The sequence below is a fragment of the Sphaerodactylus townsendi genome, linkage group LG01 (genome assembly GCF_021028975.2).
Source record: "Sphaerodactylus townsendi isolate TG3544 linkage group LG01, MPM_Stown_v2.3, whole genome shotgun sequence".
Lineage (NCBI taxonomy): Eukaryota > Metazoa > Chordata > Lepidosauria > Squamata > Sphaerodactylidae > Sphaerodactylus > Sphaerodactylus townsendi.
Genome location: NC_059425.1, coordinates 110,444,934 through 110,468,216, shown reverse-complemented (window position 1 = coordinate 110,468,216; position 23,283 = coordinate 110,444,934). Strand labels below are relative to the sequence as shown.

The 23,283-nt window shown below is 41.6% G+C and overlaps 1 protein-coding gene across 4 annotated transcripts in view; it reads left to right on the top strand.

Moving 5' to 3' along the window:
• Window positions 1–470: 470 nt before the first annotated feature.
• Window positions 471–23,283, top strand: part of AKAP7 (A-kinase anchoring protein 7) — a 155,510-nt gene continuing 132,697 nt past the window's right edge. For 3 of the 4 annotated variants that reach the window (XM_048490637.1, XM_048490643.1, XM_048490653.1), the window contains exons 1-3: window positions 471–829; window positions 12,070–12,212; window positions 21,169–21,305. In XM_048490637.1, coding sequence (XP_048346594.1) covers window positions 499–829; window positions 12,070–12,212; window positions 21,169–21,305 — 611 coding nt within the window. In that variant the 5' untranslated portion in view covers window positions 471–498. Of the gene's footprint in view, window positions 830–5,191; window positions 5,275–12,069; window positions 12,213–21,168; window positions 21,306–23,283 lie in introns of those variants that run through there. The other variant, XM_048490661.1, reaches the window with a different exon arrangement.

Sequence of the window (23,283 nt, the reverse complement as noted above, 5' to 3'; positions counted from 1 at the left end):
GTGAAGTGATCCCTATAGTCTCGAGATAAACTGTAATTCCAGGAGATTCTCCAGGTCAGCAGATAATTGCTCTTCTGTCTGTTCTTCCAACTCGGCGTTCGTCAATCCGCCTCCTCTCATCCTCCGATCCGGGCGGCGGAGCACCTGCTCTGATGCCTAGCACCCTACTACTCACGCCCGTCCCACCCCAAATATCCCAACAGGGCAACGGAACAGTTGTTCCACCACCTGGCACCCTCCTCCCGCCCCCATCTCAAAAATCGAAGCAGGGCAATGGAGCTCCGCTGCCTGACACCCTCACCCCACCACACCCCACCCCACCGGCTGCTGATGCCGAACAAGAGCACCAACACTGACCATTGCGGGGGCGGGAACTCTTCCAAGAGCCCACTGCATCTTCCCCTCCTCCATGGGCTTTTGCTGTCTCGCTGCATGGCATGCTGGAACTTGTAGTTTCCCTACCACACTTACTCAGGGCAAGTGTTATCCTTCTGTCGAATGGTTGGCTGTGTCCTTTGTCCCATCCGCCTTCCCGTAGCCTTCGACATCTGGGTTGGGGCCAGAGGCTGCAGCCGGGCCATGGTGTTCAGGTGCTTTGGAGCTTTTCGCTTCTTCACCAGCACAGCTGCGGCAGCGCCTCCGCACAGGATCGCCCTTCGCCCTGCGGCGACGCACGGGCTGTGCGGCATAAGGGCTGTGCAAGCGTGCGCTATCTTTCAAATGGAGTCTGGAAGACTGGGGGAGGAGGAGGAGGCGGCGGCAGCGGGGGGAGAACCTGGTGGAAGCGGAGGACCCTCCTCCGAGACCAGCCAGTTGCAGCAACACACAAGTGAGTGGAAGGCAAAAGCTTAATAGTCATCACTGGCCCCCCCCCCCCGGAAAGGGGAGGAGCGTCGGTAGCCTGAAAGCGGAAGGGAGATCTTCCATTTTAGTTCATCTGCGTTGGAACTTTATTCTAGAAAGTGGCTTGAGGAAACACATTTATCTCCTATCTCCATTGGTGGTGATTCTTGCAGTGTAAAACAATTCATAGCCAAACAGTTCCTGTCCCATTTTGTTGCACTTACTCCTCCAGGTGCTGAAGGTAATCAACAGAAGATAACCACATTTAACCCTCACAGTTTAGCGACATGCAGTGGCAGAATGTTAGGTGGAGGACGGGATTATGAAATTAAATCTAAAATAATAAAATAAAACCTTGAAGACTAATGAATTTATTGTAGCAAGTAACTCAATTTTCAGGTGCACAGGGGCCTGATTTGGAGAGGGAACAAGGCATGTTACCAGAAACAGTTTTAGTTAAGAACATAAGAACAAGCCAGCTGGATCAGACCAGAGTCCATCTAGTCCAGCTCTCTGCCACTCGCAGTGGCCCACCAGGTGCCTTTGGGAGCTCACATGCAGGAGGTGAAAGCAATGGCCTTCTGTGGCTGTTGCTCCCGAGCACCTGGTCTGTTAAGGCATTTGCAATCTCAAATCAAAGAGGATCAAGATTGGTAGCCATAAATCGACTTCTCCTCCATAAATCTGTCCAAGCCCCTTTTAAAGCTATGCAGGTTAGTGGCCATCACCACCTCCTGTGGCAGCATATTCCAAACACCAATCACACGTTGCGTGAAGAAGTGTTTCCTTTTATTAGTCCTAATTCTTCCCCCCAACATTTTCAATGGATGCCCCCTGGTTCTAGTATTGTGAGAAAGAGAGAAAAATTTCTCTCTGTCAACATTTTCTACCCCATGCATAATTTTATAGACTTCATGCATACCCCATGCATACCCCATGCATAATTTTATAGACTTATACTGGATGTAAAAAATGTACATGTGTATTATACTGGATGTTTTTCCCACCATGTCATTGTCCCTACTTGAAATAGCTCCTAGAAGTCTACTTGCCAAGTTGGGAGTTGCATGAATACTGATAAGGTAAGCAGTGCCCCCTCTAGCCCATTTATCAGGTAAAGTGTGAAACCCCTTTCCTTGTGTGCTGTGGTCACAATTCAAATTGCAGCAAATTAGTAGAGGCTACCCAGACACAATCTATGGGAAGACACACGATGTAGGCAATCCTTTAGTAGGATTTAAAACTGTCTCTTCCCAGTCTACACTGACCGGTACAATACAGCAGCTCATGCCATTCATGGTAAAACATGCATGGGTGCTCTACAATAATATGCATAGATCTTTTCATACAGTATAAAAAATGTACATGTGTATTATACTGGATGTAAACAGATGACTGTGATGAGTAGAATAGCCAGTTGTGTAACCTAGCAAAAACTGTAGTTGATGGGCAGGAGAATCAAGATAAATTAAGAGGAAGTGCTTTTTCACTGAGCAAGTAATTAAATCGTGGAAATTGCTGTAGGTGAATGTAGTGATTGCTGCAAGCACAGATGGTTTGAAAGAGGGATTAGAGAAAGATGTGGAGGATGAGTTTGTCAATGACTAAGTGCCAAGATGATTAAAGAAAATATCCACTTCCATAAGTAGTAAATCTTTGAATACCAGCACTAGGAGGTCATATCGGTCTTTGCCTCTATTCCTTGTTTGTTGACTCCCCTTGCAACTGGTTGGCCATTGTGTAAAACAGGATGCTGGACCACTGGTCTGATCAACAGAACACTTCTTACATTCTTAACAGGGTTTCACTGCTAAGCTTGGTACAATTATTAAGCATTGTTTGGTGTTAGCGATTTGGTATATGAAGCACAGAACCCAGAAATGATGTCCTGACTTAAACTTTGACTTACTGACTTTTCCGTTTTCTGCTGTGTCCCCCTGTAAGGAACTGGGCAGTCTATGCTCCAAGGCTGTGTTGCCAGGATCTTGGCTTGTTTAGGAGTACTCACTTTGCTGATTAGCAGCATCTGCTGCGTGTGGTTCCTGTTCTGAGAAATTCCATTTTGGGAGGTTGTCTTTTAGAAATTATCTCGCAGAGCAGATGATCAAACCTCACTGGCTAATTCAGTTGCAGGTGCTGGTGGCTAGAAAAGATGGCTTTCTACATGCCTTGGAACTCATACCTTGCTGGTTAGATATGATGGAACAATGAAGAATACTGTTCAGAGACATTAAAGATAATAAGCTTTTAAAATGTTCAGATAGCCAGACTTTAGATAGTAACTGAGAGGTTAATTTGTTTTATGTTACATAAATCATGGAGTGATTTATGCTTTGCAATGCTATGTAAGTTAATAAACACAATTTATAACTTGAGCTGTGTTGGGAGTTTCAGACTTGGATGTAGGTGCTCTCATTAACAAACCCAGAAAGTGGAAGATCAAGCTTGAAGACTGCTGGTGGGGGGAAGCTCATCAACTCGCTATGCAGCCAATTCCACTACCACACTACTTACTGTAATTTTTCCCTAACATCCTACCAGTACCTTCTGCCCATAATTTAAACCCATTATTGTAAGTTCTATCCTCTGCTGTCCTCCTCTAAGTGACAGCCTTTCAAACAGGTAAAAAGAGTAATCATGTCCTGTCTCTTTACCAGAGTGAACATTCCCAAGTCCTTAGTCTTTTCTCATAGGGCTTGGTCTCTAGGCCCCGATCATCCTTATCATTCTCTTTTGCACCCATTCCATTTTTGTTCACATGCTTTTTGAATGAGGCCTCCAGAATTGCACACAATACTCTAGGTGTGACCGAACCAATGTGGTGAACAGCCAAACTATGACAACTTGGAATTTGTATGTTATGCCTCTGTTGATACACCCCAATACTGCATTTGCCTATTTTGCCTCTAACACTGCTCGTGTTAATCTTACAGTCCATCCATATGCCCAGATCTTGTTTTCACACAGTTCTGAGCACAAGAGTATCCATCCAGTATACAGTCTTCTAATTTTTGTTACTCAGATGTAGAACTTGGCACATACCCTGGCTGAATTGTATCTTGTTCAAATCTACCCACTTTTCCAATGTGTTTGGATTTCATTGAATTCTTTCTGTGATTTCCTAAGTATTTGCTCCTCCTCCAGTTTGGAGGAGATCATGCAGATCACTTGTCATGCAGATCACTTATAAAAATATTGAAAAGTACCGGGCCCAGAACTGAGCCTTGTGGCACCCCACTGGACACCTCCTTCCAATCAGATGAAATACCACTGATAACTACTCTTTGGTTGCTGTTATCCAACCAGTTCGCTATACATCTAATATCCTATGGTCCAGTCCACAGTCCTTCAGTTTATCCATGAGAACATCATGGGAAACCCTGTAAAAAGCTTTATTGAAATCCAAGTTTCCATGGTTCAGTAAGCCCATCACTCAATCAAAGAAGGAAATGAGGTTGATCTGGAAAGACCTGTTGGGGAAAAATCCATTCTGGCTACCCCAAATCAGGTTGCCCTTCAGATGCTTGCAGATTGATCCCTTTAAAATCTGGTTTAATATATTCCCTAGCACAGAGATCAGACTGACTGTAGTTTCCTGGGTCATCTTTGCTCAATATTTTGAAGACTGGGATAACATTTGCCCTCCTGCAGTCTTATGGCACATCTCCTGTCTTCCAAGAGGTCTTCAAGATGATGGATAAAGGTTCTGCAAGCCAAGTTCTTTGAGCACTTTTGGGCGCACACCATCGGGCCTTGGAGATTTGTACTCATCTGTCCATAGGGCTCATGGATATTTAAGAATGAATCCTGCTCCCACCGAAAATATTTGATGTCTGGAATACTGTCCTCAATGAATTGCTCATTTTTGTTAATGTAAATTAATGCCAGTGATGTTAAAAACATAAGTTTAAAGTGTAGATTTTCTATTCCTTGGCTTCATCAACCAAAAGAGAGACTGCAACCAAGAAATCAGGAGGAGACTGAGACTGGGAAGGGCAGCTGTGAAACAAGATCCTTACGAGTAAGAAAAGATGCTTACAAGTAAGAATGTGTTGTTGCTAAAGGTAAAGATAATTCATTCCATAGTATTCCTCATTACTATATATGGGTTTAAAAGTGAAACCATAAGGAAAGCTGGTAGAAAAAAAGTTGATTCGTTTGAAATAGGCAGCATAGGAAAATTTTACAGTTTCCTTAGATGCCAAAAAGACAAGTAAGTGAATTATAGACCAAATCTAGCCTGAACTCTTCCTGAAAACACGAAACTATTGTACTTTGGTCCCATTATAAGATAAGGCTCGCTGTAAAAAACAACAGTGCTATGAAAAATTGAAGGCAGAAGGAGAAGAGGAAGACCCAACATGAGCTGGATTGAATCAATTAAGGAAGCCTCAGCTCCCAGTTTGCAAGACCCCAGCCAGGTTGATAATGGTAAGGTTAATTCCTAGGGGTGTCAAAAGTGACTTAATGGCTCTTAACACACTTTGTGAAACAATTTTAGATAGACTCTATGCATGTTCGTGCAGAAATAAGTTCCACTGAGTTGCATGTGACTTTCTTCTAGTAAGTGCATAGAGTTACATTTTTAATGTATCCAAACCATAGTGGAATTAAGTTGAATGGCTTCAAAGTAGAGGCCAGCAAATAACAACTGAAATTGCATACTGAAATTCTGTTTTCTGATCTACATAACATTGTACATGGATTTGGTAACCTGCAACGGAGCTCGACGCTATGACTCACTTGTTTATCTCATCTGCTGGATCATTTCCCTTGAGATAATCCCTGCTTTACTTGTTACTGCAAACTGTTATGCTCAGTATTTGCCTTGTTCTTTGGATGATTGCATTTATTTCTATCAAGTAAGGGCATTATTTCTATCAAGTAAGATCACTGTTTTGTCAGCAGTTTACAAACAATTTTTATTACAATCGTGGGATAGACTTTGGACATAAATCGTAAGGTGCTCACTTTATATAATTGCCTTTGGTTTCCAGTACCCAGCAATTTCACATGTTACACTGAACCAACCTGGATATGACAGTGACGATACACTCAGCAGGGAGCTGTGACTCTTCAGCAAATCTATCTATGTGATATATGTGTTTGAAAATATACTTGTAACAGTTTCTACAGTCTCCAGGATCACATGACAGCTACAGTGTTGTTGTTCCCTTGCCAAGTAGCATTTAATCAGGTTACTTGCTTGTCTCCCTTAACACTAGAGTTGAGATCCAAGGAATACTATAGAGGGCACTGGATCAAGTGTTTTCAGACTACTTTTATTGTCAGTGGTTTCTTTGCATGTATGTTGCCAAATCTCCCCCCCCCCGCCCCTCCCCCGGGGTTAGATTTGGAATTTCTTGTCAATTGAAATTTGAAAATCTGTTATTCTGTAGTAATATAGGAATACACTGAAAGTCTGAAATGAGTCTTCTCATTTCAGAAGCTGTGTGGCGTAGTGGTTAAGTGCTTGCACTGCCACTCACACTGTCAGGAGTTCGAGCCCCCTGTGGGTCAGATATCCTGACAGTTGACTCATGGTCAACTCAGCCAGCCATCCATTTCTTGATTGGTAAATTAGTACCCAGCTCATAGCTAGGGGGTAAAGAATAGCTGGGGAAATCAATGGCAAACTACCCCACAAAAGAGGCTTGCCTATGAAATCACTGCTCGCAGTGGTACCCCAGGGTTGGACACGACTGAAGGGGAAACTTTACCTTTTTAATTGTCTTGATCTATTTCTCCACAGGATCATAGTTGATGGCTTACATTCACAAAAATATGCTTTTGAAAGATCCCAAGGGACATTTTTTTCCTTGTAAAAATCCTTTCTGTACACTTCATTTTAGGGATTTAGAATAAAATGTCATCTGACTCTGGTGTGTAATTAGTTCTTACATTAATCCACAAGGCTGAAGGAAAATTGTTTCTACAGATAGTTAGGAGTACTGATCCTTTTATTGTTGCCTGGATTTCCTGCTATAAATATGAAACAGAAAATCAGGAAATAACCCTCAGTATAAAATGCTTACAAAGGAAAAAAGCTAAAACCAATTTGTGCCAAGTCACTGATAGATGATGCCTTGAGAAAGTACAACAGATGCAAATATGTAACTGCCAATTTCCAGGATTCAAAACAAAACAAAGCAACAACAAAAACTCAAACCTTTTAAAAATTATATTAAAATAATTGCGATTTTAAAATTCTTCACATTTCTCTATGTAAAAAGGAAACTTTTCACCACTGTACTGAAATAGACCTATTGAACAAAATGATTCTGGCAAATATGCTCAAAGCAAAGCTGCAGTTTGGCTACAGTTGTACAAGCCCCATTGAGTAGACCTGCTTAGGATTGCTCCCCTTTGACTAATGACTATTGGTTTTATCATTTTACTGAAAAGGCCCCAAACAATTTAAGCTTTATTAATCTAGTGAGGTTTTACCTAGGGAATGTTTTATTAGTCTGTTCTCTTTTAAGTGTTATAGTTCGGAAATAATCTGATGAGCAACGGGATTTTTAAAGAAATCACTTTGAATTACAGTTGCGCTACTCAAAGAGCTCCCAAATACACTTAAGAATCCTATGTCCATTTTGGCCCTCTAAACAGTAAAAAGGTGTTTCTTACTATTTGTGTGCAAAGAGCACAGTTTGTGGGGGTGGAGGTTGCACTGGTTTGAAAATCGGAGCACAGATTGGATTACTCCCTGTAAAGTCGTGAGGTCAGCATTATTTGTGTTTTTCAAATAGGAAACCAAGGCACAGTAAAGTGACTGTTGAATGAAAGACATTGAAAGCTAAAAATGCAGTGTAGCACTGTGACATGGAGAAACAAGCGGTTGCTTTGTAATACTTTGTGCTGTTGTGCTTGAAGAATTGCCTTGTAGGCGAGCTGTGAGTCTGGAGCAGAGTTTTATTGGTGATGATTTCATCAGCCCTGAAATCTAAGACCCAATTCATTGTTCTAAATGTATTCCAGATGGAAGACATAGGGTGGAGCGCAAGAAAAAGCAAAGCAAAAAATGAAGAAAGGAATGCAGTCTTGACAATTCCATATGCTGTTTGATGATGGAAATGCCATTTGCCAAAACAGATATTGAGACTGAATTTGGCGATAAGTGTAGATGCCAAACTTAGAGCTGTGATGTCTCCTTTGGTTTGGATTCCAGTTGAGAAGTAAATAAGCAAGTTTTGTTGGAGACAGAACTTGTCCACTTCCAGTCCTAAATGCAGATTTTGTAGTACTAACCCAACCTCTCCCAAATGGCCAAATGCTTGTATTTTGTAACTTGAAAAAAAATCACAGATCCCAGTTTACACTCAGAAGTTATTGGCTGAACTATAGATTATTTGCTTACTACTTTTTTAAATGTATGCCTACTATAGTTGCACCCAGAACCTTACCCATTTTTGGTACTAAAGTCCTAACATTTACTTTGTTGTCACTGAATGCTAGTAATTGTAAACTTCATAACATTGTAAATGTTAGTGAGAGCCAGTGTGGTGTAGTGGTTAAAAGCAGCAGACTCTGATCTGGAGAGATGGGTTTGTGTCCCACTCTTCCACATAAAGCCTGCTGGGTGACCTTGGGCCAGTCACAGTTCCCTCAGTACTCTCTCAGCTCATTCAACAGCAGGCAGTGGAAACACCTCTGAACATCTTTTGCCCTAAAAACCCTGTGGGGTTGCCATAGGTCAGCTGTGTGTTTCCTTATTCAAAGGGTCTGTGAATATCACACAATATACAATTAATATCAAAGTCTACATGCAAATAAATTACCCATAGAACTCAATATAGTATGCTCTTGGTCCTTCCATAAGAAATCATCCAGAGTTGCATCTACAATAGCAAGCTGAATCCAGAAATTTGTGGTAGTGGGGCCTCAGGATAGACTGTATGTGTACTGTAAGTCATTGTAAATCAACCCCCCCCCTACAATTTATTGAAACCCTGTTAGATATGTAATTAAATTATTTTAATAAGTTAATGCAATTAGAAACAAAAGTGCCAAGTTGCTACCAATTGTCCTCCAGTCCGGAAAATAAATCCAGCCCTTATGGGGGGTGGGTGGGTGCTAGGTGTGACTAGATGTGTCCACTTGAACAACTCTTTGAGTCCCTTTCCTGCTGGTGGTGTATACATGTGAATGACAGAAATATAGTCTTATCTGTACTTGCTTTTTTTTTTTGGTCAGTTGTTGATGACTATGCAGGAAAGAGAACTTCCTTTTTTGTTTCATCCTCCCTGTGTTTTTTGTGTCAAAACAGATGCAGTCTCTCCAAAATGTGTTTTTAGTTCTCTGCCCACCATTTTCCACACATTCTTGGCCGTTACTTCTTCAAAAAGGCTTTAACCTTTCTGTTCTATTGGATAGTGGATCTTTAACATTGGTCACTTGCCTCATTCGTACTCTTTGTCACTGTGGGTATCTGCTGCAAGGCCATGATAAGGCTAGGAGAAGTCTTTCCTTCATCTTCCTCCTCTTCTCAACTTTGGTCAAACTCAGAGAACTGGGGGGAAGCCTTGTCAGTGGCATTTGCGGAACGTTTTTCTGTAAAAGAAAAAAAAGTCCACCTGATGGGCACATCTGACTCAGTTAGAAAGGAAAAAAAAACAGACTGTGGTTGAAATGGGCAAGTTGTATCAGTTTTACTCTGACCTCAGAAGGGAGGGAGTGGTAGCATGGTGGTGAGCAGATAATGTAGGAAAAGTTTTCTGGACTGTCAGATGGTCACTCACCTCCAGCATCATGATGGAATTGCATCTGAATCTAGCCTCATGGATCAGCAGCTGGTGCCAGTAAGCAGGGAAATGTCTCCTCCCCCCAAAAAGAGAGAGGATGTGGCTTAGTGGTAGAGCATTTGCTTTGCATGCACAAGGTCTCAGGTTCAATCTCTAATTAAAAAAAAAAGATTGGGTGCTTGGTGATGTCAGAGGATCTCTGTGTGAGACTCTAAAGAGCCACTCCCAATCTGGGCAGGCAGTGCTAACATGGGCAGGCCAAAGATGTGACTCACTGTGAGGCCTCTTCATATTAGAAACAAAGGGGCAACAGTTGACATTTGACGCAAGAGCAGTTTGACTGTGAATGACAGTGAAACATATTAACTTGGGAAGATTCTAGTTTAAACTTTGCTCAGGAGAGGAAGGCCTGATTTACTGAAAGGGAAGGTGTGGTCTGAACAGGGGCGTACCTAGGCAAACTGGAGCCCTGGGCAAAACCTGAGTTTGATGCCCCCCTCCCCATGGGCAGCCCCCCTCCCCCACCGTGACCAATGATTTTTTTCCACCAGGTCGTTTCAAAGTCACCATCACATTATAGAACATCCCCAACTCACAAATCTGAACATAGCAATGGGCCATGCCACACAGCAGAAATAATTTTCAAAATGTTTTATTACTGCTAATAATTACTGCTGAAATAAATATTACTGCTGAAATAATTTTCAAAATGTTTTATTACTGCTATGAAAACATTTTATTATGGTATTGTATCCAGTCCCCCCAATTGGGGGAAACAGCATCACTTTCAATGTTATTTAAACTGGGGACCCCAGATTCTCCCTTTAAGGTGGATTTAAAAGGAGAATCTAGGCTCCCTAGTTTAAACAAGTGATACTAGAATCCACCCCCAAACAGTATCATTTTCAATGGTGTTTAAACTAGGGAGCCGAGATTCTCCTTTTAAATCCTCCTTAAAGGGAGAATCTGGGGTTCCCAGTTTAAACAACATTGAAAGTGATGCTATTTTGGACTGGATTATCCCCCACCCTGAAACAGCATCCCATTCAATGTTAAAACTGGGGACCTCAGATTCTTCCTTTAAATCCATGCCAAAGAGGGTGGATTTAATAATAATAATAATAATAATAATAACAATAATAACCTTTATTAGGCATTGAGAGAATAAAAGAAAGAAAGAAAACAAGCATTGGCAGGAAGGGAGTGGATTTAAAAAGAGAATCTGGGGATGCCTGTTGTCAGGGGTGTAATTATTAAGATAGCAGCACCAAAATTTCAGAGTATCTTCATGAGACCCTACTGATGATACCACCCAGATCTGGTGAAGTTTGGTTCAGGGGGTCCAAAGTTATGGACCCTCAAAGGTGTAGCCCCCAACTCCTATTAGCTCCCATTGGAAACAATGGCGGATGGAGGCACTCCCTTTGGGAGTCAATAACTTTGGACTCCCTAAACCAAACCTCACCAAACCCGGGTCATATCATCAGGAGAGTCTCCCAAAAAATCCCTGAAATTTAGGTGCCGTTAGCCTAAAATCTGTGCACCCTGCAGGCCAAAAACGAAAAAAAACACTGAAAATACAAAATCCCCCACAAACGAACCTGCAATTTTGTCGCCCACCACAAGGTGTCGCCCTGGGCAGCTGCCCACTTTGCCCAATGGGAGGAACGCCTCTGGGTCTGAAAGGGCTAGAACTTTTTATTTTTAAGTTTAGGAATGTATAGCTATCTTAATGTGGGTAAGGCAGACGCAGTCTTAGGTTAACTTCACAAAATTAGGTTGTAGGACACTATAATCTTTCCTTAAGAGTTGCTTAAAAGCCTGATGCTTTGCATTTAGGATTGTCGCCATTTTTGCAAAATTCTGTGGATGTCTATGTTTTAATTTCTGTACACCAAATTGCCATGATCAGTATAGTAATGTCATAACACAGGGTGCAGAACGTATCCTACAACATAGGTTAGAGAATACTTTTTGTTAAAAGGACTGCGTTTAATTTCCTGGGGTGCTCACTAAGAAAATTCTCAAAAGGGGGAATTAGAGGCTTTTCAGTGTCATGTGCCACTTAAGGCATTATAAAAATTTGTTGGGTTTTAGCGAGAAGTCGAACAGAGGAAGATTGACTGATTGTGACAGACATTGGTGCCAGTTATTGTTGAGACTGATCTTATTGTTTGTCCCAGAAAAAAAACCAGTTTAGCATTTACAATCATTGGCTCCTTATCTCTTTTAAAAGTTAATCTAGGACACACCCTCATATTATAAAGCTGACCCCCCCCCCAAAAAAAATGAATTTCTGAAGAGTTCCTTAGAGTTTCCTATTAAAAAGTTCTGCAATATCTCAAGGAATTTCCCAACCCGGTGCTGGCAGCGCCTTCCTTGTGTGTGACCTAGTTTGCTACTTTCATCAGCTGCATTTAAGGGTATATGGTTCTTTTTACACATACGCAGGATAACTGCTTCATTTGTTTTTTTTAACCAGACAACTGCACATCTAAATCAAATGTTAAGAGAAAAAAAACTCCAGGAACGGAGAATGAAGGGGAGATTCTAATAAAGAAAAAGGGAAAAGAAAAACAGAATCGACCAAATTATTTCATCTCTCTTCCAATCACAAATCCAAAGGTGAGGTGTTTTTTTTAACTTGGGAAAAATGTCTTGTGAGCAACAAAACCTCAAGTTTAGCCATAAACCTAATAGTTTAATTTGTGATATTTTCCAAGAACTCTCTTGGCTGAAGAATAATGCTTAGAAATGTGTTCCCTACTTCAATTGCAAAAATATCCAAGATTACCATATATACTCGAGTATAAGCCGACTTTTTCAGCACATTTTTATTGCTGAAAAAGCCCCCTCGGTTTATACTCCAAGTATATACGGTAATTCCAAGATGGCAGCCGGAGCTGGGGCTGCTGTGGGGATCTGGAAAGCATGTTGCTGCTTTTTTTCTAACTCACCAGAGAGCTTTAAAAACAAGCTGTAAGGACAGCCTGCATAGCATTACAACTAGGTGTGGGGTGTGTGTGTGTGTGTGTGTGTTAAAAGAAACCGAGGCATTTGTCTCCTAAGGGTTATTTGTGTGTTGCATTCTAGATGAATACAATTCTTCATACAGTAGTTTACTGCCAAATACTGATGTTGCTGAAGACAAAGACTTTCCTTGGAGCAAAGTTTAGGCTGGCATGGCTATGAATCCCAGAATTATTCTACATTTGAAGGAAAACAGTGGTTTATTTGTGTTCCTAGAGTGCTGGAAAGCTGCTCATCTCTAATGCAAACTCTGGCCGTTTCGGCACTGGTGGAATATGGTGGCCTGGGGACGTGCAGCATGCCATCCCAGGCCACCATTCGCACAGGAGGCGCAGCTTCATCGCAGCCGTGCCGCCCTCGCGCCGCCCGCCCGTCCCCACGCCGGCATTTTCCCAGGCGGCTGGGAAGTGATGCTCTTGTTGGGGAAATGCCCGGTTGGAAGCCGCTGCCGGTGAAGCGGCAGCGGCTTCCAGCGCTTTCCACCCCCTCGCTTCCCTTACCACAGCCCTCCAGAAGTGCGTCATGCCAGGAGCCTGGGGACCACGCCCCCCTGCTCTGCGACCCGGAGAGCAGGCGCGCAGGGCAGGGAAGGCGTGTCCCGGAAGGCTTAGCTGGCGGGCGGGAGGCGAAGCGGCCGTCTCAGTTCTTTCTGGGACCCGTCGTCGCGGATGGTCCCAAGCGTGTCGTCGGGTCGGCGATGGAGTCGCAGCGACCGGCGTTTCCGCATTCTTCTTCTGCGAGAAGCAGGCCTCCTGTTAAACTTGAACCTCTATCTCATCTTGCTCCCAAATCTTCTGTTTTTAGCTGCTACTGAGTCAAGTTCGAAGGCTTATACTCTAGTCAATAAGTTTCCCAGTTTTTTGTGGTAAAATTAGGTGCCTCGGCTTATATTCAGGTATGCTTATACTCAAGTATATATGGTACTTTAATTTGAAGGGTCTGGGACACACAGTAATCATCAAAACATTGGAATATGTAAAGAGATATAATGGCAATGCATAAGTATGAATAAATATCAAAAATTGGAAGTACTCCAGTTGTCAGATGTTCAGCTAGATGCCACTTCAGGAGATTAGCTGGCCACATTTAAACATCAAATAGTTAGCAATAGTTCTAACCCGGGTAAATTAAATACTTTTGACCTTAGTCTTCTTTAGCCACAACAATTATATTCAGAAGGTATCAAGGCATCTACCTCAAAAATAGAACTTCAGAAGATGAAGCATCAAAATTCTCAAACCAAATGCATTTAAGCATTTTGATGAAGGACAAACATTCATTTCAGTGGATTTGATTACTGGAGGTCTGCTTGATGCTTTCAATTGAATTGCAAGGTTTTCACTGAAGGGATATTATTCGTTCAGAGACTCATTATCTTTTGTGCATATTTTGGGATCCCTTTTTTGTCTTAGTGTTGTTTCTGTATTGCATTATTGTTTCCATTGTTGAAATTTGGGTTATTGGATATAGTGTTTTTAATAATTTCTATTAAAGTTTATGGTTTTATTGCTTCTTTTGTTCTTTTGAGCCAGGCAGAGCAATTTTTCTTCATTCATACTGTTTCTGGCTCATTCTTTATAGTTAAATACACACAGTAATCTACCCATCATAGTCTCTTTGCTTCTGTCCAGGTCCCTTCTCTTCTATGACATGAAAAGACTCTTCAGAGAAAGAAGGAAGGCCATCCTGTGATTATCTGTATTGTGGAGTTTTCTCTGTCTTGAGACAGATGCAGAAAAGGGATATTTGAAATGTAGGCTATACTGCTTTGCTATAGTAGATGATTCTTTACTAAATTTGTATTCATATTTAATCTACACTGCAATAATTTGTATTTTGTAAAATCACTGCTTGTATGAGACAAGCCCTGGTCAATGCATGCATGAGCATATGAATTGGCAGCCATAGAGTTTAACTATGGGAACAATTTGGTTGTTTCCCTGTGCACAGGATGCTGAACATACAGGAAGAAGCCATTCATGTATGAATCCTTGGAATGCACAAAGCTTTCCATATATGAGAAGCAGGATTTGAAAAGGTCTTGACTATGTCAACTTAAAAAAAATGTCCTCTATGTCACATTAGAAACTTTCTGCCAGTCTGCAAAGAATTAGAAGTTGCTCCTTGGGTATTGTGGGATAGTTCCTCTTTGAAGGAGGATGAACAGCTTCAATGCATATAGACCTTGCTTTGTGCATATCTGCTTCAGAGAATACTTCAGATTTTGCCTTATGTTCTTTTAACAATAGTTTCCAATTTTACGTAACTTTCTTACACAAATTTCTAATAGAATTTTTTTCTGAAGTGTATTAAATTATTTCTTTTAAGTTGATTGTAGTGTCTGACAAATAAATCAAATAAGCTTTTTTATTTACTTAGTGTACGTCGGGTTGTGCTTCCTACAAACAACATTTATCATAATAGTAATACATTAACTGTAGTTAATGTATTTTCAGTAATGCTATAGTTTAATTTTCCATGTAGCAATTTTTCTTACTTTGCTTCTCTACAGACTAAAAATGACTCAGTACATTTACAAAGGAAGTATTTCCTAGTGACCAGAAAAATTAAGCAAAACAATTTAATAGCCCTTACAAAGCAGACCTCATTATGAAACATTTTTATAAAATGATTACATTGGATTCATTTATCAAGTAAGGTCAGAGAAGGAAAGAGAACAAATAAGAATTGCAAAAATGCACAAGGACATATTGTCATCTCACAAAATCAGGAACAGTAATTTACAACCTGCCATCTTCAGGAATCTCAGCTGTGTATTATAGCTGAGAAATCAAAAATCTTGTCCCTTCGATTTGGCAACATACATTGTCTGTTGTTCACCTGTCATATATAATTAAGATTTGATGCTGTGGCTCCACAGTGGAGCGTTTGCTCTGCAAACACAAGGACTCCATGCCAGTCCAATTAAAGGATCTCGAGTGAAAGGTTTGGGGGAAGACTTTGCCCAAGACTTTGTCCAAGACTTTGTCCCTGTTCCCAGCTAAAACATTTATTTGTATTTCCTTATCCATGAAATTGAGATTGATAAGAAGGTGGGTTGAGAGTTTTCTTACCAATAGCCTTTATGCTCCAGAATGCCCTTTGAAGAAAGCTTGCCAGCTATCATTTGTGGTTTTATCAGCAGGCAACTCCCAGTTTCAAATTATTTTTAAAAGATCAGTTTTGTTGTTTGGTCTGTGCAGAACTTTTAATATAGAGAGGTTTTTCAGTGTTTTTGGATAAGTCTCTGATAATTTTTTTCTAGAGAATGAATGTACATATTTCTACATAAGGTAAATAAAAATTATGAGAACCAAGTTGCTTGAATGTCATCTTAATCTGGCTTCCATAATAATCCAAAACAATCAAGTATTCATTTGTATTTGTAAAGACAATGCTAGTAATGAAAGGCTTATGTATTCACCAGCTGTAGTACATTTTATTTTCTAAGTGGTATAGCTCTGCTTGCAAAGTGTATTCTTCTGTTTTTGAGGCTTTTTAAAAGGGAAAGTGGTCTGAGGCACTTTTTCTTAATGCCAGTATGGTGTAGGGTTGCCATGCTCTGGGCTGGGAAATACCTGGAGATTTTGGGGGTGGAGCCTGAGGAGGGTGTGGTTTGGTGAGGAGAGGGATTTCAATAAGGTATAATCACATAAACCACCTTTTTAAAGTGGTCATTTTCTCCAGGTGAACTGATCTCGGTCACCTGAAGATCTGCTATAATAGCAGGAGATCTCTAGCTAACACCTGGAGGTCCAACTTATGTGCCTGCTTTCCTCCAGGCTTTCCTCCAGAATTAACAAAACTTGGCTACCAGTACTTAAAAATACCAGAATCAAAGGCCAAGGGCATGCTAGGTTCATGGACAATGGACTACACCCAGACACAGGATTTGCATTCACTAATACTGTTGCTGCTGCAGGAAATGCAGATACGAATATGAATATAAATGGACTGCAAACCCCACCTGCAATACAATGCAGTTAACCACCCCTTTGCATCGCAAGTTCCACCCAAACACTTACAGATCGGTTCCCCACCCTGGGACATGGACAATATATAACCCACTAAAAATTCCCTTCTCACTGGACACATTGTGTAACAGACTTCTTTCTGTGATACACCTCTGAAGATGCCAGCCACAGATGCAGTTGAAACATTAGGAACAAGATCTATCAGACCACGGCCACACAGCCCGGGAAACCTACAACAACCAGTTCAATCCGGTCATGAAAGCCTTCGACAATACAATATTTTCAAAGATGCCCAAAACATTACAAACAGAGGAGGCCAAAATAAATGTTTGCAGTTAGTATGAGGTAAAAAAAGAAAGAAAGAAAGCAATTACAGTGAATGTCACCACAGGGCGGGGTGGGGGCACAACGCCCCAGGCAGAACAGCAGCGGAGGTGTGACTGAGCCATCGAGAGGGCGTTCCGGGGCAGGCAACACAGGGGCGCAGGCCGCGCGTGTGCCCCGGGTGCAGGTTTCACTTGCTCCACCTCACCCGATGTTTCCACAATCCTGAACTTTCTCCAAAACGGGTTTGAAGTAGGGCAGTGATGGCGAACCTATGGCACGGGTGCCAGAGGTGGCACTCAGAGCCCTCTCTGTGGGCACGCGCACACAGAGTCCGTCATTTGGGGGGCGGAAAATCACCCCCCTACACACACATCTAGGCTGGCCTGGGCCGCACCTGAGCTGTATGGCAGGGGCTGGTGCGCTGTGCTCCAGTTCAAGCTACTCACCCCGAGGGAGCAGAGGAGGGAGAGATGCTAGAGAGGCACAGAGTGGTGCGCGCAGGACTTGCTGGAGGCTAGGGTAGGCTGGCCCCTACTCGAGTGGGTGGGGCGGAGGAAGAGGGAGCCAACCGTTTTTTTCTAAACTAAAACCTCAGCATTCAGGTTAAATTGCTGGGTTGGCACTTTGCGATAAATAAGTGGGTTTTGGGTTGCAATTTGGGCACTCGGTCTCGAAAAGGTTCGCCATCACTGAAGTAGGGTTACGTAGTTCCACCTTGAGGCGCCAGGTTGCGGCCTTGACTACTGTCTGGGATGATGTACAAGGAGTACCTGCATCTCGCCATCAAGATGTGGTACGGTTCCTTAAGGGAGTGCGCCAGATTCAACCTCTGACATTATACAGATTTCCATCATGGAGCTGCTCTCCATCCTGAATGCCTTAACTAAGTCTCCCTTTGAACCGGTACAGTCCATTTGCTGGTTGAGGATGAAAGTGCTTTTTCTGGTTGCCAACACTTCGGCCAGAAGGGTATTGGATTTAAGGGCCTTATCAGTTAACCCAAACCTATGAACTTTTCATCTGTACAGTGTGGTACTTAGAACGGATCCGACCTTTAAACCCGAAGGCAAGTTCAGATTTCCATCTGTGACAGGAAATTGTCTTACTGGCCTTCTGTCAACGTCCAACTCACCCAACAGAACATCTGTGGCACAATTTAGATGCCAGGAGAGCACTCAAAGCAGAGGAAATCTGCAAGTGTGACAGTCTTTTCATCAATGTGGCATCACCGAATTTAGGTCACAGGATTTCTGCTGCAGCCATTTCCTCCTCTCTCAAAGCATGTATCATCGAGGCTTACAAAGCCAGCAACTTACCTGTACCAGAGGGCATCACAGCTCATTCAATTCATTGTGCATCCACGAACGCAGCTTTCAGAAACAGGGTAGTAGTGGAGGATATTTGCAAAGCAGCGATTTGGTCCTCTCAGTCTTCTTTCGTCAGGCACTATAAACTGCAGGCTTGGGCTGCAGCTGAAACAGTGTTTGGTAGGCGAGTTCTGGAGCACATACTGGAGGACCATGCATAGCCCTCCCTATTTGGGGACACTGCTTTAGGAGATCCCAACAAGATGACCTCCGCCTCCAGGAGAACGGCCCATTGGATACTCACCATGAAGGGGTCTTCTTCTGGGGGAAAGGAGGCCATCTTGGCCCTCCAGTCATGTTCCATTACTTATGCTTATTTATGTTACAGTTATTACGTTAGTTCCCAGTTATTCTAGTTATGAGTTTTGTTCCTGTGTTTTGTTATGGGCATGTTTTCATTCTATCCTGTTGGCTCTGACAGTCGTATATTAACCTAAGATGGAGTCTCACAGGAAATAGAGCTAGTAAAGAAAAAACTAGATCCCGCCTGCCAGAGATTGGGGTAAGAAAGAACCCAACAAGATGGTCTCCTTTCCCCCAGGAGAAGACCCCTTCACGGTGAGTATCCAATGGGTCGTTCCTTGTGATTGCCAGTGGTCAATCAGTAATGGCGAATATAAGACTGTCTGGAGCTTCAGTAACTGACTTCCCAAGTTTTCTCTGCCTCAGAGCTGGCCTTGTGCTCGCTGTCTGTGATTTATGTACCTACATTAATTTTGAGAATGGCGAAAGCCTGGTGAGCCAGTTTGAAAGCTACAACTGGGAGAAATAAGCCATGATACCATGTGAGAGTAATCATACTCCACTCTAGTGAACACTATAAAAATTCCCACAAACATAGCCGATCAAGTAGTCATTGGTTGTAAACATTTCAGTGTAGTCTTATTCCAGTGTACAGAATTATGTACATTATTTGAAGAACAAAATGGAGGCCAGCATTTTAAAGCACAAACTGGATCTGAGGGGGAAAAACAAATTGGAAATCCCACATTATCCATCAAAATCTCCCTGTCCAAACTCTCTAAAACTGTCGGTGGCTTGAGTAGGTTGATCAGCATCTTAACGAGATGGAATACTGGGTTACTAGGCATAAAGGGGCCTGATTTAGCTAGGAACTACAGTGAGAGTAGGTTTTTTTAAAAAATGTGTCAGCCCCTCACCGTTTTCCTGATTTAAATTGGGCATAGGTTGCTGATATTTGCACCATTGATAAAGTTGTCAACAAAGGGCATATTTTATACCCTAGGACCATTTTAGATTATGGAGCTTCATCTCCCCACCCCCTTTTGTTCCTGCTCCAAATCAGAACCCCGTATACTTATAAGTTCTGGTTAGATTCTCATCTGTTCTTGATAGTCCATTCCTTTAGAAGCATATTCAATCCTCCACAGGGCATTTAATGGTTTTGCTTCCCCTGTTTCTTTTGGGTCATTTGCATGGTTGCATCCTTCTGCATCTCTGGGGAGTCCCCAGATAAGTATAATCCTCTTCCATTTCAGTTGATTTTTGTTTCTTCATCATCTGTATGGAGACCAGTTAGTTTATATGAGAGATAGTAATGTATTAACAGGGGAAATGTTGAAAGTGCTGGTAAATGAGACTGATAGAACTGATAACTGTATCTGTATAAAAAACAGCAATGTTTTATGAGGAGCTCAAAGAACCATTTTTGCTCTGGGAAGAGGATAGCACTTGCTTTTTCTCTCTGTGCTCTGAAAGAAGTAATTCCACTTGGGTCTTAAATCCAGGTCAGACCAGTATGTTATATAATCCAATGTACTCCTCTTTTCTCCGCATTCACTCCTCCCTTCTGCGGTCCTTGAGAATTTTTCCTTTATAACATTTCATAACAAATACATGTTTTCACCTCACTGGGATTGTTCTGTTTCCATTTTCTTTTTCTAATGAGAGCCCTGTTGGAGTTATTCTGTATTTTTCATACCACAGTGTTTGTTAGTCTTTCTAAAAAATTCATGGTTCAGACATGAGCACATGGAGCATGTTCAGATTATTCATATTGTGTATGTTTTATTGCATAAAATAGTTATGATCAAATGTGTACATTCAAATATAAATTGTCCTTCCGTGTTACTAGTAAGCTAGCAATGGTAGCTGTTGAATTGAGGATTACATTATGTAATTTCTTTGGTCGTGACCGATATTATTACATAGATTTATTCTAGCTTATAGGAGATGGCGCCTGTATTGCTTCCCCCCCCCCCCAAAATGCCAATAAAACGGACTTAACTGTCTGTCAGGTTCCTAAAATGTAAATGTCCTTGAACAAAAAATTGCCAATTGTTTCTTCAAACAATTATGCCACTTAGATTGAAACTGAAATTTTCAAATTTTGAGGGAGGGATAACCATGTACTGATTTCTTTTTTGCAACCATCAACATTGATTTATGAGGGAAAGTAAATTAATTGATGACAAAGATTACCTATTTCCATGCCCTTTGCATCAGCTGAATTTGTAGACTAATGTTTGTGAAAGCCTTTTACCATGAGAGAGTGGCATGCATTTGACATGCTTCTGCTGGGAATCAGCCATTACTGAGATGTGACTGCAAGATGTCTCTTTATCCACTAATTACTCATTAATTTCCACTGATTTTTGTTTACTGAAGCAGTGTAAAAACTCTTCATCAGAGGGATGATAACATGCTTGTACACTTGAGCAAGTCTGAATGGAAGCTCAATCCAGTGGGAAGTCATGGTTGAAATAAAATGGATGTTGTGCAAGAACTGGCATTGTGTTGTTGCCCAGCTTCCATTCACTTCAATAGGGCTTACACTGAATGAAACATACTCTTGTATCTTCTGTCTTTTGTTGTCCATTGCAGTAATTTTACCCCCCCCCCCCTTTCCCTTTTCTTTCTCAGATCATGGATGGTATTAAGGCTCTTCAGGATACAATAATAAAAAAAGATTGCAGGCTGTCCAAAGCAATGGTCCGGTATGGCTCTTTCCATGTCACTCTCTTAGTGATGTATTTGTCCAACGAAGAAGCAATTGACAAGTAAGTATTTCACTCTGAACACATAAAATATTTTAAAATGGCTTGATTTTGTGTGAAATTTTGAAGAAGAAACACTCAGGCTTCATATACACCATCAAAGTCATACTGTTGGTGTTACTGACTTCTGTGGAAAGTGTTGCATGCTACATGGGAGAAAGTGCTCACATCAAATCAGTGGTAAGGATCTGGAATAATCAGTAGTACAGTAAACCTTTATTAGGCATAAATAATTCTGCAATAATCAGTATTAGCAAATGAATCCACATCTATTAGAACATAAGAAAAGCCCAGAATCATTAGAGCATAAGAATGTAAGAGAATGCTGCTAGAACACGGCCATACAGCCCGGAAACCACACAGCACCCAAGTGATTCCGGCCGTGAAAGCCTTCGACAATACAAATGTAAGAGAAGCCATGCTGGATCAGATCAAGGCTCATTAAGGTGATCAGACCAAATCTATTCACACAGTGGCCAACCGGGTACCTCTACGAAGACCACAAACAAGGCAACTGCAGGAACATTACCCTGCCAGTGTTCCACTGCACCTGATATAATAGACATTCTCCACTGATACTAGAAATAATAGGTATGCATCATGGCTAGTAGCTATGGATAGCCCTATCCTCCATGAACATATCTGCTCCCCTCTAAAACCCTTCCATGTTGGCAGCTGTCACCACATCCTGGGACAGGGAGTTCCACAATTTAACTACGGTATGCATTGTGGGAAGAAATATTTCCTTTTGTCTGTTTTGAATCTCTCACCGTTCAGCTTCAGCAGATGGCCACAAATTGTAGTGCTATGAGAAAGTATTATGAGAAAGTATTTTGTAGACCTCTGTCATATCTCCCCTTGCTGAATACCCTAAGCATTTTAACTAATCTTCATAGGGCAGTTTCTCTAGCCCCTGACTGTTTTGGTTGCTTTTCTCTGCACCTTCTGAAGCTCTGCAATATCCTTTTTAGGTGTGGTGACCAGTAGTGTTCACAGTATTCCAAGTGTGGTCTCACCAGAAATGTATATAGGGGCATGATAGCAGCTGTTCTCAGACTAGCATGAAATTTGCCTTTTTTCACAGCAGTCACACACTGGGTTGACATTTTCATCCTCTACCACCCCAATATCCTTTTTTTCAGTGTGTCATTGCCAGCACAGATCCCATCAGTGTATATGTGAAGTTGGATTTTTTTGTGCCAAAATATATCACTTTACATTTGCTCACACTGAATTTCATTTGCCATGTTAATGCCAATTCCTCCAATGTGGAGTGATCCTTTTGGAGATCTTCACAATCTGTTTTTGTTTTAACTACTCTAAATAATCTGGTGTCAAACTTGGCCTCCTCAATGTTTACCCCCAGCCTAGGGTCATTGATGAACAGGTTGAAATACACCAATTTCCATGTTGATCCTTGAGGGACCAGTTATCATTGAATCTTAAAAACATTTTTACGAGTTGATCATTTGCAGTCTCAAAGAAGAAAATTAGCTATCATCTGTGTTGCTTCCCTGGTTGGTTGTCTGGAAGGAATTGCTGTTGCCATAGGTTGTCTCTGCAGGTGGTCATCTTTGTGTCTTGCACAAGGAGGACAGTGTTTCAGCTGAGACTAGTGGACAGTGCCACCAGAAGGCATTTTGCTTGAAAAGAAAATATGTACATGCTATATCACTGTAGCAATCCAATAATACTGATATTAATACTATAACAATCCAATAATACTGATATTAATACTATAACAATCCAATAATACTGATTTTTTCAATCTGGTGAAAAGTCCAGAAGTAATGTGGGGTGGGAATCTCAGATTTTAGTGTTGATGTCAATAAAGTGGTGCTGATGTGGGCGACAGGTTCAGAAGTATGCATCTTGCTGTCTACAGGGTTGCAAATTTGTCTTGACTGTGATCTTTCTGGAAAGATCATAACAAAGTAGATTCGGAGACAATAAAGTATGGGAAACCTCGAAAGTGGGTGAA